Source organism: Apteryx mantelli, chromosome 2 (genome assembly GCF_036417845.1).
Source record: "Apteryx mantelli isolate bAptMan1 chromosome 2, bAptMan1.hap1, whole genome shotgun sequence".
Classification (NCBI taxonomy): Eukaryota; Metazoa; Chordata; class Aves; order Apterygiformes; family Apterygidae; genus Apteryx; species Apteryx mantelli.
Genome location: NC_089979.1, coordinates 9,870,451 through 9,888,142, shown reverse-complemented (window position 1 = coordinate 9,888,142; position 17,692 = coordinate 9,870,451). Strand labels below are relative to the sequence as shown.

Here is a 17,692-nt window from a genome sequence, read left to right as displayed (position 1 = left end):
AATTAGTTATTTAGAAGTGTTATAAGGTTTGTTGCAACATGACAAGTAAACAGTTTCTTCCACACATTTTTTCTTATAGGAAGAACACTTCCTTCCCATCATTTCCCCAGTAATGTGGCCCAGAACAGCATGAGGTGATAAATGTAGCACATGTTGAAGGGAAGGACTGAAGGGTCCTGTCATTACAGAATCACAGAATGGCTGAGGTTGGAAGGGACCTCTGGAGATCATCTAGTCCAACACCCCTGCTCAAGCAGGGGCACCTAGAGCACATTGCACAGGATTGCATCCAGGCGGGTTTTGAATATCTCCAGAGAAGGAGACTCCACCACCTCTCTGGGCAACCTGTTCCAGTGCTCTGTCACCCTCACAGTGAGGAAGTTTTTCCTCATGTTCAGATGAAAGTGTCTGTGTTTCAGTTTGTGCCCGTTGCCTCGCGTCCTGTCGCTCGGCACCACTGAAAAGAGTCTGGTCCCATCCTCTCCACACCCTCCCTTCAGATACTTGTACACGTTGATAAGATCTCCTCTCAGCCTTCTCTTCTCCAAGCTAAACAGGCCCAGCTCTCTCAGCCTTTCCTCATAAGAGAGATGCTCCAGACCCCTAATCATCTTCGTAGCCCTTCGCTGGACTTGCTCCAGTAGTGCCACATCCCTCTTGTACTAGGGAGCCCAGAACTGGATGCAGTACTCCAGATGTGGCCTCAGCAGGGCTGAGTAGAGGGGGAGAATCACCTCCCTCGACCTGCTGGCAACACTCTTCCTGATGCACCCCAGGATACCATTGGCCTTCTTGGCCACAAGGGCACATTGCTGCCTCATGCTTAACTTGGTGTCCACCAGCACTCCCAGGTCCTTCTCGGCAGAGCTGCTTTCCAGCAGGTCAACCCCCAACCTGTACTGGTGCATGGGGTTATTCGTCCCCAGGTGCAGGACCCTGCACTTGCCTTTGTTGAACTTCATGAGGTTCCTCTCCGTCCACCTCTCCAGCCTGTCCAGGTCTCTCTGAAGGGCAGCACAGTCCTTTTAGCTGAGTCAATAGGGCCATACAAGTCTCAAATTCAGTGCCCATATGGGCTACAACACTTAGCATGTGTCTTTATGGAGTACAAGCAATGTCTACAAACCCCAGACCCTCTGGATACAAACGCAGGATCTTTCACTTCATGAATGAAGAGTATATTAGACTGATACCCTGTTGTGATATTCGACCGTCTAGCAAAGACATTCAGTGAAAAGTAGGAGCTACAAAACAATGTATATTACTATCCTGTCTTGTTGACATGAAAATTCATGCTTGCAAGTGATACTGTTCAGACATGTAGTAATCCATTAGATGTATTTAAGGCAAATTTTACATAATTTTGTATTTTTTTTTTCCAAATCTCATGATCTGTTTGTTGATTCTGTGTTAGGTGACTGTAGAGAAGAAAATTATCTAGAAGAAAAACATTTCTGTGGAAATATGAGAAATAGCTCAACTACAAGTACTGTACTTTCTTCTAGTGTGTTGACTTCCATAAATTCAGTTAGTGCAGACAGGAAGGACAAAGTCATACCCTAGAAGCAGGAGAAAGACAGGTGATAGAAAAATATACTAGAGATTGATACCATAAAGGCATAATCTTAAGCCATTCTTTATTTTATATAAATAGTAAGGGAGATTAAAGGTAAAAAAAGGTTAAAAGTAAGGGAAATTAACACAGCTTCTACAAGTCAATTTTGTTCTGAAAGATCAGAATGTCCTTTTCTGACTTTATGTCTTTAGTTCTATGCCTCAGTGCACTTTCACTGTTCTAGGATTGTTTCGACTCTGCTGCTGTTGAATCTCCATGTAATTGTTCTGCACTGTTTATACTGTCTATTCATTTAGATACTTCTTTTTTCCATTTTGTTACTTTATTTGCTGTTTCAGACATTATTAGACAACTTCAGCAATATACACATGCCTCAATAGTACCAGTTATTGCAGCTAATGAAATGGAAAGTGGCAGAAAACAAGCTTGGATGCCATTTATTGTGCAGCTTTATGTGACTAAATCATCTCAGATCAAAGAGATGGAAAAAAATCTAGTAGGTTATCTATTCTGGTCAAAATAAGGAACTCATCTTTTCACAGACTTACAAGACTCCAATCTTAAATAGCGCAAGCTGGATAAAACTTACTCTGTGAGATTTCTGGAGGTGGGAGGGGGAGTAATGGTCACTTTCTGAAAATCAGATCCCTTTTAATAAGCTTGTTGAAATAGATCCCAAGGCTGTGAAAAACACTTAATATACTTAAAAACCTTGATCTAAAATGTATATGTTACCTTAAATTATCTTAGAAATGTCATCAGTGACTTGCCTCTGGCTGACTTATAATTTGTACTGTTCATAGATAATTAAAAACCATTATCTGGACCACATATTCTCTATTAATTGTAATTCCTGACAGGACTTTTGAAAGAGTCCTCCTGCAGTCATTTCAGGGTGCTATGGAAAGTTAATATAAAGTACTGATACTGAACAAGAAAGAAAAATGACCTTAAAATGGTTAAGTATATTTAGAGCTCAGGAAAGGTACTAGACTGATGAATTCAGAGCCTTGAGTTCTCTATTTAAGCAGACATGACTATAATGCAGACCAGGTGGCAGAAGTGTCTCATCGCTGTAGGGGGCTGAAACTATTTCATTCCCTTTACTCATTTCACCCTTGTTCACTTTCCTGAGACTATCAGCAAGGGTAGCTAGTCAGGGGCAGCTGTGATAATGGCTTTTTTTTTTTTTTTTCTTATTAGACACCTCTCTCTTTAGCAATGAGCTGAGAACACAGGAGATGCAGGCCACCAGATGCTGATCAATGAGCAATCCGTCCTGTTCACTATTGACCAGCACAGCACTTGAATAACTAGTTTTAAAGATGACAAAACCACACAGATTTTCGGAAGGCTAGCTTTGTCACTAATGAATCCAACGGCTGGCTAGCTTTATCACTAGTGAATCGAAACGGCATCTACTAGGGAGGGGAAGGACAGTTTGCTTTCTCACCAATGTCTTCTAGGGGAAGCTCCCATGCTTTAAGTTCTGACACTCTTTAAGGTTACTTTTTTCCCTGTATAAATTGCAGTTCAGGATCTGATTCTCATTTCCCTAGCATTGGCTGTAAATCATCATTACTCCATTTGAGTCCATTTGCCGCTCTGGATTTACAAGGAGTGGGAGAGAAGGCAGAGGATGCTTTATATGTTGATTTTACCTTCTACTTCTACTTGAAAACAAGAAGGGTAGGTTATGTTTTGAGGATAAGAAACAAATATCATGAGCAAATTCCTGAAGTGCAGTCAAATAGAATCAGAAGGAACTGCACCTAAAATCTGACATGTAAAATGTTAATTTTCTACTGCAAGTGGAGATAAGCAGATACGGCATTTTGAGACGAGAAGATCTAGAAAATAGATGTGCTGTTTCTGTGATATGTTGTTCCCTGATACCCACAGAAGTGTAAGTGTATATAAATATTGTACAGTTGTTTCCAAGAAGGAGGAGAAGCATGACAAGGGATTTAGGGAATAGAGGTCGACCTTTCAATATGGCTATGAATCATGAAGAACAATATAAAGTTTGCAGTATCATCCATTCCTTAGGTTGCTGGATGAACAACATACTTTCAGTATGGTCCTCTAAGCACCAGAGGAGAAATTTTGAGAACAAATTTCTGCTGGAGCTGTGGTTCTTCAGAAGAGGACACCACTATGAGAGAAAGTCTCGAGAGCAATGAACCTTTCTGGCTATCCCACACTCAGCAGGCTGGGAAGGCTGAATTGCCTGCCCATTACATCCAGGAGAATGGGAGTGTAAAACTTTTCTCCCTCAGTGGAATGATTGCCACAAAATTCATACAACTAAAATTTAAGTCTTATATAAAGAAAAAAGCCATCTAAAATGCAATCTCTAACCAGAGGTTTACAAAGAATTTTTATTTGGGCAGGTTATTGCCTACCCTTTAAAAATACAGCATCAATTATTGTGATCACAATTTTTATTTAGCAAGGATTTTAAACTACTTCTGCCATGAAAAAGAAAGGTTGTAGGATCTCTAAACCTCAGATTACTCTTTTTTAAACCAAATCTGAACTTTATTCTCATACCAGTTTAGAGGAATTTTCATATTCTTAGCACTAATACAAAAATGATGTCTTTATAATGGTTAACCCTCTTAAAATGTCCTTTCCAATCCCAGCCCAATCTTCTATTACTTTAAAGGTTGCAAAGTACGGATGGTTGATTAAAATCTAGATTTGCAAGAGCTTGATAAAACCTACGCAGCATGTAAGCTTCTTTAAAAATAAATGCAGAGTTCATCAGTCTGCAGAGAGCTTCTTAAATTTATTGGAAATAGAGATTGTTGCATGGGAAAGCATGAAAAAATCCTCTGGAAGCAGAGGTAGAAGGGAAACGAATGGTCAGCCAGAACAGTTTCTTAATGGAAAAAGAGATTAAGACAAGATTACAGTTGTTCCACAGATAACAGACAGGAATATGCTAGCAACAGATGAGTTCTTAAAACAAAGGGATGTCCTTGCCTTCTAGAGACCTAGTACCAACACCGGAAGAATAGAAAGTGTGTTCATATTGAGAAAAGTCAACCCTCTGCTCACCTGGACAAATGGTCCTCTGGGGCTGGTGAGGTCAAATCCATTGTGGAAAACAAATTAAATAATAACCAAACTGTTCTAGCTTTCCAGGTGAGCTTTACTTGAATTTATGGACTCCCCTATAAGAAAGAGATCAGCAAGATCAACTGGAAAGGAGGTGGCCAGTAAAACCAGTGGCAGGATGTCCAGGGGAGGAAATGTCTGCTAGGGTGTTCTCAAAGATGCCTCTTCTTGTCAGAACACTTAATGAAGAAGGGATTTTTCTTGTTTCCCTACAAATCTGATCAACCCCAGGATCTTGCCTGCAGATTCTTGTCTTCACGCTGCCTTGGTTAGAAATGTCCCGGGAAGCTCGGTGGACCAGGTACGATGCCAGCCTGCACCTTCTTGCCTGAGTAATCCAAGCAGGATAAGAGGCAGATAGTGGTTGTTTATCCAGACACTCTCTGTCTTAATTGCTCTTTTCCCCTGAAATTATTCATAAGGCTTGGGAAGATGCTGAGAAGGAGATTTATAACCATATGAGAGGAACTTCTCTCAGTGGAATTTGAGAAAATGTCTGCAGAGGGAGGGTTTTGCTTGCTAAAGATTGGGAGGGGGATGTCAAAACTACAGCTAAAAATAGACTTCAATGCACTGTGGCTTTTCTACCTTTTAGCACTGGGTAACTCCACTGAGACTGCGGTAACAGGATGCTAAATTAAAATAGAATAATTTTGTTTATTTTGCTTTTCAAGGTTAAAAACTGGATGATTTCTGTCTGATTTGAGTCTTAGGTCCTCTCTATAGCCTAGCACAGTGGCAGTGCAGCTCGTTGCTGAGCGCTCTGTGTAGTAGGTAGGGAGTTCTCTTTTCACGAATGATGCAGAACCAGCTGCTTCTTGTGAGAACAAGAACAAGCACTCCACCGGAGGACGAATGTAAACATTACATAAATCAACACTGATTTCACCTGTCATCTCAAACAACTGCTAAGAAGATCCTTATTTCATAAGGTACCATCACATGCTCTAAATCTGCCAGAAATAATGCAAATAAAATATTTCAGAGAGATGTTATGTAATTTTTTGAAACACTAGTCCAATCCGAAGGTCATTCATACTAGTAGGATGCAGTCTAACAACTTTATTTAGCTGGAAATCAACTCCATTTGCCTATTTCTTGATCTGGGCTTCATTAGTCTTGTTGTGGGTCTAGAGGGGTCTTGGACAACGGATGAAAGCCTAGCCATTATTTCTATGAATAGCAGTCTTGTAATTTTGAGATCTTATTACAAAAGCTCCAGTGTTAGGAGTAAGTGCTGGTCAGATTTTTAAAATTAGTTAACACCTTAACTTTTGTGACCTTTCTTTCCCAGTAGTTTTCAGACTCTATTTCCAGTTTCAGTCATAAGAAGTTTTGTAAGTTAAAGTATTAATCTCCTTACACAACAGTTGTTTTCAGACATGCATAATTTGGTGTATGTGTGGGTGGTGGAGCGAATGACAAAGTTATCTGAGGGATTTTTTTATAACTAAGTGGTAATATTTGAAAGTTTAAAATGTTAGACAAATTTCAAGTGAAGATGGATTACTTGGGAAAGAACAGGTAAGGACAGCAGAGATATATGATTAGTGCAATTTTTAATAAAGACATCATTTCAATATGTGTGTGGATTTATTATGTCATTCATTTGAGAGCTAGTGACTCTGTATAAAGAGAAATTGAAATGAAAAAGAAATTTAATACAGGTTCCTGTTCTTCATTGAGGGCAATTACATGACATTTTCACAATGAGGCAAATGACATATTCATTATTTTTTGAAAGTTTTGCAGTAGATAATTAAGAAAGAGAGTTATACTTTCCATTTGCATTGCCCAGATATAGTGAAAGCAGAATTATCTGCTGTGCCCTTACAGTGAAATCAAGGTAAAACAAAACACTGTGTCTTTGAAGTGCTTATTGGCAAAGTACAGCACTGGCTGTAAGCCTCCTTGGAATGCAAAGATACCAAATCAAAATATTGACCCAAAACTTCAAACAGGTTGTGGAAACTGATGATGTCATTGGAACTAGATGGATATAAGAAAACAGAGAACCTTGTCACAGTATGTCCTTTGTTTACAGGTTATCATCAGGTGGACAAAACAAAACTAGAGAATATTTTATGTATACCATTTTTGGTTGTTTGAAATAACTATAACTTAGGCACAAGCAGGTAACTATATTTCATTAGAAAATATTTGAATTAATGATTTGGCCAATAGCTGGTAAACTGGAACTTTTTGACCCATTATCTTGGCTGTGCTACCTTCTCTAGCTTGTTTCTAATTGGAGAATGGACCAATGGAGTAAAATCAGATTTGCAGTTCTCTGACTGAAACTATAACATGGCACATAAACATTTTCCCAGAGCAAAGTGGCTTTGCCCGTCAAACTGTAAAACCCCACAAGAGCACTGAAATAGAGCAAGAAGCCCTTAAATCCTGAAACATCCCCAAGAAGAAAGAGAATATAGATTGCAAAAGAATAACAACATTCAGAAAACAAACTCTCACATCCAGCTGTCCACATTTCAGCTTAGAGTGGCACCAAAAAAAGAAATCATCCCCCAAAATAGAGTGGGAAAAACTATGATTTTTATGGTTTCACCTTAAATTTTTATTGCACTCTACAAAAAGGACAAAGGCAAATGAATGAATGAAACTGCGTTCACTGCAAAAATATCATCTTGTCTATAAAAAATTTATCAGGAAATGCAGAACACCATCTCTTGCTTTCCATCATAAGATAAAAGCTGATATAGTAAATGCTGATAATTTGTATTCCAGAAAATCTGCAAGTACTCATGTGGGGATTTGTAAAAAATCTCTGAAACGCAAACAGGTCTTTACTTATCAGTATTATCATTTCCTTGTGCAGTTCCACATGCCTGAGTGTATCTCCTTCTTTTCTCCAAAATATAGATTATAAAATTCTTGGCTCACAATTGGATGACTTTCCATGACTAGCTCTCTTAGACATTACACAATGCCAAATAACGATAACAATAACATTTATAGTTCTTAGAAGAATAGGTGATTAGAGGTGGTAAGTATAGGGGATATAGAAAAATTGGAAGAGTCATTTTGACATCTCAGAAGCTTAGTTTTTCAGTTTTAATAATGCACAATAATGAACAGAAGTATATCTGAAGTATTTATATAACCTTTATAATTGTAAAGGACTGGGTGTTTTTTCTGCAAATATTTATGGAAGAGCATAGTATTCCTTGTTGCATTTTTAACTCACATTGGTTTCTTCCTGTAAGAAGTAAGCTTACCCTTACTTCTTACTGTAAGTTTACTGGTCTTCTGATTTAAACCTATATAAGTACAAAATAAGCCAGACCCTATGGGACCTCTCTGGTGATTGTGAATGTATGTGAATGAGTTGTCTCCTAATTCCTTATATGATGTGATATGTCAATATAGTTACCTATGACAATCATTACTATTATTTCTGTTTATGAAATGCAATCTGTGTGGGGTGGGAAAAAACATCGAGAGATTTTAATTATGCCACCCATTATCGCAGAAGAGATCAATAACACTGGAAGACACTAAAGCTTAACCTACCTGTGAGAAACCTTATGTTTAGACAGTTCATATAAAGGGGAGAAGAAATAAATTGAAGTGCAACAGCATTAAGGTTTGCAGCCATATTAAGGCAAAAGTTTCTTGTGCTTACGGGAAACTGGCTGGACAATTTTGAGAACATCTTCTTTTGAAGACATACAGATACAATAATTAAGTTACTTCTTAATACATGTGTTAAAAGAATGTAGTCACTTAGAAATGAAAATGGAATAGATATGTTTTCCTATGTTTCACCGCTGTGTATATTCCAGAATGAAAATGACCTTAAATTTTAGGTGTCTAGGTTTTAAGCAATTGTATTTCTTTGGCAAAGCCCCTGCAGTTACTGGATAAGGAGGGAAAATTTTGTTTGCATCTTCTGTTTGGTGTTTTTCTGACTATAAGACATTAAGGTTACATTGTGACTCCTGGAATTATTATCTGGAAAAATTATGCTAAGAAGTCTTCCTCTATTTACTCCGCATTTTTTTAGCTCCTCATCCATATTTTAGAAAGTTTCAGAAGCCACAGCACAGCTATTGGCCTGCATACTTTTTTTTTCTTTCTTTTTTAACTTTATATGTCAGAGCTATTTTCTGGAAAGTTATAGAATTAACTTATTAAAATTCATCAGAATTTAATCCTGATTTTTTTTTTAAATGTGATATGCATTACTAGGTAGTATAATTTTTACTTTCAACTAAAAATTCTCTGTATCATGAAACACATATGTCTTCAGGATAGAAAAATGCTAGCAGTCCTTGGATTATTGCCTGAGGATGCTGATCCAGTAAGCACAATCAAGCTGCTCAAAAGAAGCAGCCATCCAAAGTATGACATTGCCAGTCATCTTAAAGAAGATATGTTTAGAAATTGCTTAAATGAACACTGCTTCAGAAGTGAAGGGGCAGAACAGAAGGGAAATAATCTCCCTTCCTCAAGATATTCCATTATCACAACTTTTTGCTATTGTTGTTGGCCCAAATCAGAATGGAAAGTTGAAATATTTATGTAATATATAATACATATGTATGTAATACATATATATTACATATATATATGTTGGTATGTGTAATAACAGAGTTCTAACAAATTTGATGGGAAATATGTCAGAATATTTTGTTCCTAAAATTTGGCAAGTTTTACATTAAATTGAGTTTTATAAGAGCTATTTCATTTAGGGTCCTGAGGTTTATATTTTCTCCTGTGGTCGTTTTCCCTGACCAGAATTCATTTTCCCTTATGCATTTCCAGTCATAAGATGCCTGTGGTGTACCACAGTTTGGTTACAGGCAAGTGTCAGCTGCAGTGGGTAACTCCCAGTAACTTCTGCCCTCAGGGGATAACATAGCACTGTCCCCTTGCAAGGTGCTGGGTCCAGACAAAATACAGAGCTCCACACCAACCTGATTAGAAATGAAATACTTCAGATTCCTACTTTACCCCACCCTGGGAAACAAAAAAAAATAAATAAATAAGAAACAGTCCATAAGGGAGCACTCTGTCTTCATTTTGCTAATGGGAAATAAAATTTCAGCAAAATTGAATTTCTCCCCCCAAAAAGCACCCTGTCTTTGTAGAAACTTTATTTTCCAAAAGAAAATAAAATAGTTCTGATGGAAAATCCTCAGAATCATCTGGAATAGGGGAGTCTTCTGTTGGTATTTTATGATGATTTTTATAAAGTACTCCAGAAAACAGTAATGCAAGTGGAAGCTTACAGAAAGCTAAATTAAAAAAAAAAAAAAGTCTAGACAAGCTCATGGAAGAGAAACCTAAAAAAAAAAAAAAAAAAAAAACCACACAAAAACCTCCATACAAATGAGGTCCTACAATTAAGATGAAAACAGAGAATCCTAGATAGCATTCACTTTTTCTCCAAAGCCTCCCCAGCTGGTGACAGTTGGAGATAAGTTCTAGCCTAGATAACTTGCATTACTCAGCACAGTCAGTTCTTCGGTTCTTGTGTAAAGCCTAGAACATGACATCTTCCTACACCTCTTTATAACAGCATGGCTTTCAAGAAGTGAACAAAATGCAAAGGAGAAGCAATGCATTTGCATGTACAACAGGGCAAAATAAATCACTAAGTTCATTTGAGAATAAAATAGCAGTATAACATACATATAGGCTGCATTTTGATCTCAATGCAACTTTTAAAATAGCAGAAGGAGAACATTGTCCTGATCTACATTTCAGTAACAATGCAAAATGTATGTAACTTGTGTTAAATCTCAGTTCAGCTGCCTTGGTACTATTAGATAATAAGAGGCAAACTTTCTCTCATCTGATGACTCTTCTGGATTGGAAAAGATGATGTACATAGGAACAACCATACAAGCTCAGATCTAATGTCCACCTAGCTCAGTATGCTATTTCTGACAGTGGCCAAAAGGAGATTTTTAGGGCAGAGTTTAAGAACAGAGAAAGCAAATAGTGATATATCCCTGCAGTGTCCTCACAGCTCCAAAAATTCATTCCTCAGACAGAAGAAATGTTTTAGTATTTTATCTGCCTAGATAGAGTTATCTTCCCTTAACTTTCTTAGTTTTCACTTGACTTTTAGCATCCACAACACTATGAAGCAAGGCATTTCACAGTTTAACCACACTTTGTTTAAAGAACCATTTTTTAAAAACCTGCCAGCTGCTAGCTTCATTCAATATCTCCTTGTTGTTGTATGGGAAAAGACAATGAATAGGCATTGTCTATCCATCCTCTTTCCCAGTGAAAATCTCTGAGATGTCATGTCAGATCAATACACACCAGAAAAATAACAGCATGCAGCTCACTTAACCTGTACAAATCAGGTGGCATTGCATCGGAGACAGGGAGGTTACAAATGAGCAGACGCCCTGCTCTTGGCAAATTATCAGCTCCAGCTAACACAAAAATAGGAGTGTTTCTCCCCGTACCTGTCGCTGGTTTTCTGTCTCTAGCCTCAGTCTGGCTTCTACACATCTTCTGGTCTCCAGGAAGGCTTGACGTTGTGCTCGGTCTGATAGGTAGCTAATGAAGATTCCTGCGGTGTTCATACACATAAATAACACTGCCTGAGCGGCTATCTGCAAGGAACAACAAACAGGATTTGATCAGACAACAGAGGCAAAAATATCTGTCTGAAAAATAAGGAGTGAGAGAGGGAATGACTGCTCTGCAGTCACGTAGGCTGTAAAAATAACAGGAAAGTTTGCATAAAAGAATCTCTTGGATCTTAATTAAAGGCATCAAACATATAAAATTCTCTCTGCCTTTAGGAAGAAATATGCAGTATTTGGGGGCATTAAACTCTAGCTGAACTACAAATGATGTTTCCAAGAACTGACTCACACGGCTCTAGTCAGGAATGATTACAAACTTAATTAACAATTTGTCTTTGCGCTGCCTCTTCTGTAAAAGCAACTTTGTGATTTGTTTCATGGCTTAGTTTGAGAACAAAGCCATATTAAGGAAAACAAAGAGTGCCAATTAGCTAAGAATTAATATCAGTGATAATAGTTATTCTGTTATTGACCAAATTAAATAAATTCATTTTTAGCTGATGCCAAAGCACAAGCTTCCATAATCTGCATCCTGAACTATTCAACAGGAGAGGCTGAAAGGATAATCGAATGCTTACATAGGCTGTACTTGTGTAAACAGACATCTTTCTTCACTGGTGCCTACGTAAGAGCTGCAAGATACACTCTCCTTTCCTTGTAGAAGGTGCGTCACAGCTTTTTCCTTTGACATATGAACTTAAAAGAGCCGAACAGGCTGGGATCCTTGGGCAGTGTAAATTCCAGTGGCTTATTTGTCTTTCATAAATACCTCTTTGTGCTTTGTATGCTTGTGAGGTAGAGCACATGAGCACTACTGAAGTGAGGACTGTTTGGGAATTAAGTAAGAAATGCATAATATTTGTGTGAACCATAGACAGAGCACGGATCTGCAGCCTCAGCGCCTTTATCCAGCCCCCCCATCTCTGCTAGTGGTTATGAGGTCAGCTGAGCTCCTCTCAGTTGCAGTTTCAGCCAGCCTTTTGGGAAGGGGAAGAGTGGAAAGTAAGTCCAGAAGTCATTAAAATTCCTCAAACGCAGCATGTTTTAGGAATAAACTGCTCTGGCCCTTATATTAGCTAAGGAAGCTGCTAGGTTGCAGTAACTCACTTTAAGTCTAAAAACTGCAGCCACCCATCCCCCTGCTGTGAAGCAGTCACAGCCACAGTGCTGGCAAGGTGGCTCACTGAGGGCACCTCACGTTTCAGGACCTCTTCCCAGTGGTGGCCCACCCTTGGGGCATCCTGCATTATCCTGTGTGTCAGCACCACCTGCCCAGCAGGACCATCCAGGTTCTGACAGCTACGGTCTATAGCACTACGGTTAATATCTTCAGGAACATAATGTAAGAAGAGCCATGTTAGGAAAGTCCAGGTCTTCCTCATTCAGGATCCTATCTCTGATAGTGGCCAACAAGAATGCCTAGGTAGAAGTACAAGAATAAGGCACCAGGCAGAAGTACAAGAATAAAGCACACTTTCAGTGATATTTTGTCAGAACAGTTTTGCAGACTCCAGCAATCTGAGGTTGAGGGATGCCATGGGCTAGAGATTGTATTTTTGTAGTGATATTTGATAAACAGTCTCCCTAATAACAAAGTTTTGCTTATTCTAATAGAAGAGAGAAAACATTTAGTACAACTCCCTAATCATGTTATGACATTGTGCCTGAGATCTGCAGGTCTCATTCCTCTCATTCACGATGGGTTACAAAAATGAGATTTGATATCAAAACAAGGGCATTTGGCAGAAGCTTCAGCTTTAGGTGTTCCTGTATTTCTGAATTTGGAGCGCGGTTCTAAGATGGCACAGGGATTTCATGTACAGTTTATAAACCATGATTAAATAAGAATGCATATCCTGGCTCCAGTGAAAGATCTATCTTACCTTTGCCAGTAATAGACATTTAGGCAAAATTTGTGAGAAGTAGGGCATGATTACAATGATCTTACTTTAGTACATCTTCCTAGCTTCCAGGATCCTGTGGTTTACAGCACCTCTAAGCTGGAAGTGGCATATTCTGTCCATCTGTTTAACAGCCCCTGGTAGATCTACTATATGCAATTTTTTTCTGATATCTTTTTCAAGTTAATTACACCTTTGATCCTTATGGCATTCAATGACAAAGATTTCTGTAATTTCACTAGGCACTTTGTGATAACAATGTTTCCTTTTGTTTGCTTTAAATCACTGCCTTATCATTTCTTTGAGTGTCCCCTCATGCTTATAATAGGAGAAACAGTGACTAATCATTCTCCATTCATCTTCCTCTCAGCAGTCATGATTTTATTGACTTATTGAATACCCTCCCTCAGCCTTTCCTTTGTGAAAGGGAATAATTCTGGACTATTTAGTTTCACTGTGTTTGGGCATCACTCCATCTCTCTGTTCACTGCTTCTTCCCTTCTTGCTTGCTTCCCTTCTGCCTTGCTCTGTTCTGCTGGAAACTGAGCGCCCCAGACAAGCCACCTTCCACTTTTGCACCACAATAAAATAGAGAACGCAGTTATTTAGCCCACGAGATAACACTTTTCTGGTGCAGGCTACCAATAGATGTATGATGAGCTGACATGAGAAAACACGAGTTCAGAATTATGCGGTGCAGTAGGACAGCTGAAATTGGCTGTGGGTGGCTGGAGAAATCTACATTTTCCTCAGAAGTGGTGCCACAGTGCTCTTGTTTGCTTGCAAATTCAATTGAAGTTGCACACAAGCCCAGTTTATACCCTTCTCTGCTAATGCTCTGAACTAGTGCCACTCACTTCAGCAGATCTCCTTAGAGCAATGCAGTAGAATTTGGGCTTCAATTAGATTTCATGAGTGTATAATTCAGTTTAGACAAAGGGAATTATGGAAAACTTGCTACAGGTAAAACAACAGCTTACTCAGTTGGAGGCAGAATCTGCTTTCCTTGCACAGAGGCGTCTGATTCAAGCCAATCTAGAGTAAAGTGCTATACCTGGCAAGGATATTAATCTGTGGATCTTTTTAATTAAACAAACGAACAAACAAAAAAAGACACGTAAGACCTGAGTCTCTCATTTGCCACTCCTTTTTGCTGTATCTTACTGTGGCCAATTCCAGAAGTCTTGCAGGATTTTCTACTGCATATCAGGGCCACAAAACAAGGCAGATTGTGATTCATAAGATGTGCACAGTTTCATATATTTTTGACTGACCTGAAGATTATCAGTGCTCATACAGGAGGACAGCTGAGGTATAGGGAGAAAAAAAGAATATCTTTTCACTGCATTTATGAGCCCTTTAGTCTATTGTACCTTGCACAGCACTCAAATAGGCAGCTGTAGCAGGGACAGCAAGTGATCTTAAAAAGCCATGAACGATATATTTTGATGTCAAAAAAGGCTCTGGGGAGGTCTGCTTCTTGGATATCGCAAAAAGGCAAACAGAAGGCACCTATCACCATGCTGCCTGGGAATATCAGTGTTACAGGACCAGCACCGTCCCTACTGAACATGCAGTTGGCACATAATCACATAATAAGATGAAAAGAGCTAAAGAAAGTTACTTGACAAGATTATGCAAGTGGCTAGAAGTAGCTGTTAAAATTTTTACCTCAAATTTCTGCTTCCTATATTTCTCAGAGGAGGTGATTAAGAGCTTAGTTCACAGAAAAATCACCTGTCAAATCAAATTTACATTTATAAAGTGTCCTTCGTGAAAACACCTTGGGGCACTTTGCAAAGTCAATATGAAAAACAAGGCCAGTAAAAGGAGAGGAAGCAGGTCAGACAAGAAAGATAAGTCTAAATTCAACAGTACACACTAATTCAAATCCATTCTTTTTTGTCTGTCATATACTGTATCAAAAGCACTTTGCCAAGGCAGTTAAAAACAAGATAACATTTTGAGTAGATTTGGGAACCACCAGATATCAGGCAAATAAATAAATAAATAAATAAATAAATAAAAAGCACTGGACACAGCTGACAAGGAAGAAGTATTAATCAAAGTAGGTACAGTATGGTAGAGTAAGAGAACAGGGAAAAGAGAATTGATGGGAAAGCCAGTGAAGTATCTCAAAAAGTGTGTTGCTAAGTGATAGGTGAATCACAGCCACAGAGAGATGATCAAGACAGAATTGAATGTAGTTCAGGAAACAGGAAATTCAGTAGGATACAGGTGAGGGAGTTTGAGCTGTTGAGAGCAGAGCTGGGCTAAGCATAACAACACCAATTTGTAGGCATTTCTACAATAAAAAGCACCAAATTCAGTTTGCCTTGACTGGGAGTTTATGCAGAGTCCTTGGAGTTTATGAACAGCTGGGAGTGACTTAGACAACAGTCTGCATTTGCCAAAAGTTTTGAAACTTCAAAAATCATAACTGAAATGCGTTTGCATTTGGTCACATTTCTTTTTTGAAAAGATGCAATTGTCCAATAAGGGAGTATGAAGCCATAAGGACAGCTGTATAGTCCCCTAATTCAGTGCCTTCTGAGACCTGCCAGTAATAGATACTTAAGGAGTGTATAGTGGTTGCCTGATTTCCTCCATAACCTGAGGAAAAGTATTAATGGACACTTTAGAAATATTCTGCAGATCCAACAGATTGGAAAGATGGTTGTCAATTGTTCACTAAACCTGAATGAGAGTGATTGCCACAAACCATCTTCATCAAAAAGAGTTCAACCAGCTGTAGCATATATTGATTTGGAAACCACAGTAGAGAAGGAGGAGAGAAAGTTGAGGAGCTTCTGTATTGTTACCCCAACTACACACAAATAATCTAATGATTTCTGCAGAAGTTACCCTATTATTAACATCTTCAGCAGGTAATTTTGTTCTGCCATGTAGGAAAAAAACAAAAAAACAAGAAAGCCCCAAAACATTGCTGGGGCTGATCTGGCCAAAAAAAATATATATATATATATATATATATATATATATATATACACACACACATATACATATATATGAAAACTAAAGAAAACTAAAGAAACTAAAGAAATCATTTTCAATATAATTTCCAGTCAGACATTCTCAAGGCAGATCAATACTAACAAGCAGGAATTTCATTAATTCCTGAAAGGAGCCCTTGGGAAATTGTTTAATTCTTTTCCTATTTTGCTTTCTAATTTTGGGTTGGCTTCAACAATGGATTAGAGTAGCTCTTGGCTGTTTTGGGAAAACTGGGGAAGTAAAGCTGTTGTGCTTCTTTAAGAGTGTTTTCAGTATGTGCCACATAAAGAACTGGTTGCTATGGTAATTATTATTGGTTAATTAGGTTTGGAGAAGCATTTTGATTCATCATTAGTTGTTTAACTAAAAATAGCAGCTTGCCACAAGGTTGTTTTCTGTAACTAAAATGTCTCAGAAGCCTCATTCCCCTCTCTCCCTTCACCACCATCCCCTTGCTTGAGTTATTCTGGGGGAAAATATCTTATGTTCTTATCAAAACACCATAAGAACTGATCACCAGGCATGAAGTGAGGATTGCCTGAGAAGTGTGGGATTTGAGACCAAAATGCTCTTCTTTGTAGAGAACAGGAACATCTGGCAGTGCAGACTCCACCACTCTCTCTTACTGCTGGGATGTGGCAAGCCTCTCTCTCCAGCTGAGACCATGATTTTATGAATCAAAGCACTTGGCAGCAAAACTAGTAAGTACCTGTATCTCTGTACTGCCTCTTGCCCACCTTGATCCCACAGCACAGCTTCTTCTTTGTCGCGCCAGATCAATTATTTGTGGGTCCATGCTGTGAACTATATCAGGGAACTTGGCCAACTTAAAAAACAAACATTTGGTGTTGGCAGTGATTTTCCTATCTGGAGCAGTCGTCTGATTGAGCTCACAGCACAGCCTCCACAGGGAGAGGAAGCACGTGAGTGTTCAGAAGTTGGCACGGCTGCCGACTCATTAAACCAAAATTGTTGCTGCCTTATCATTAAACCACCTTGTAAGGAGTTTTCTTACTCCCCAAGTTCATCCAGTCCGACTTCTCCTGGGACTCTGCTAAATGCCAGCAGCCATGCTAGTCTTTTTTGGTTTGTTCTAGATTGTGGATACTTTTCCACCAGGATTTAATGGAGACCAGCCTGTCCCACAAAGGTGCCCGAACTGTCATGACTTTCCAGAATGCTTGTTTGTCCCTGATGCTCTATACTGTCCAGTGCATAAGTATGACAGATGTTTTGTAGCTACTCACAGCTGGAGTGAATGCCAGTTCTTTTATGTGATCCAAATATATATAGCTTACTGAAAGGCAGGAGAAGACAGACAGAGTGAAAGGGATGTTGTTTTTTCGTGATAAGTTTAGTCAAGAACACATTACGGTGGTTTAGAGAGCTCTTTTTTCCCACCCCCAATTGGCTAAACGTGAAAACAGATATTTTTGTAAAAAAAATGAAAAGGCTTCCTTTTGTTTGCTTTAAACCACAAATTAATGAAACTTTTGAGTTTA

At 38.7% G+C, this 17,692-nt stretch overlaps 1 protein-coding gene across 1 annotated transcript in view; it reads right to left on the bottom strand.

Annotated features, from left to right (window-relative positions):
• Positions 1-17,692, bottom strand: part of ADCY8 (adenylate cyclase 8) — a 129,972-nt gene that overhangs the window by 87,391 nt on the left and 24,889 nt on the right. The window contains exon 2 of the mRNA XM_067292270.1: positions 11,149-11,298. Within this exon, the coding sequence (XP_067148371.1) occupies positions 11,149-11,298 (150 nt within the window). The remainder of the gene's footprint in view (positions 1-11,148; positions 11,299-17,692) is intronic.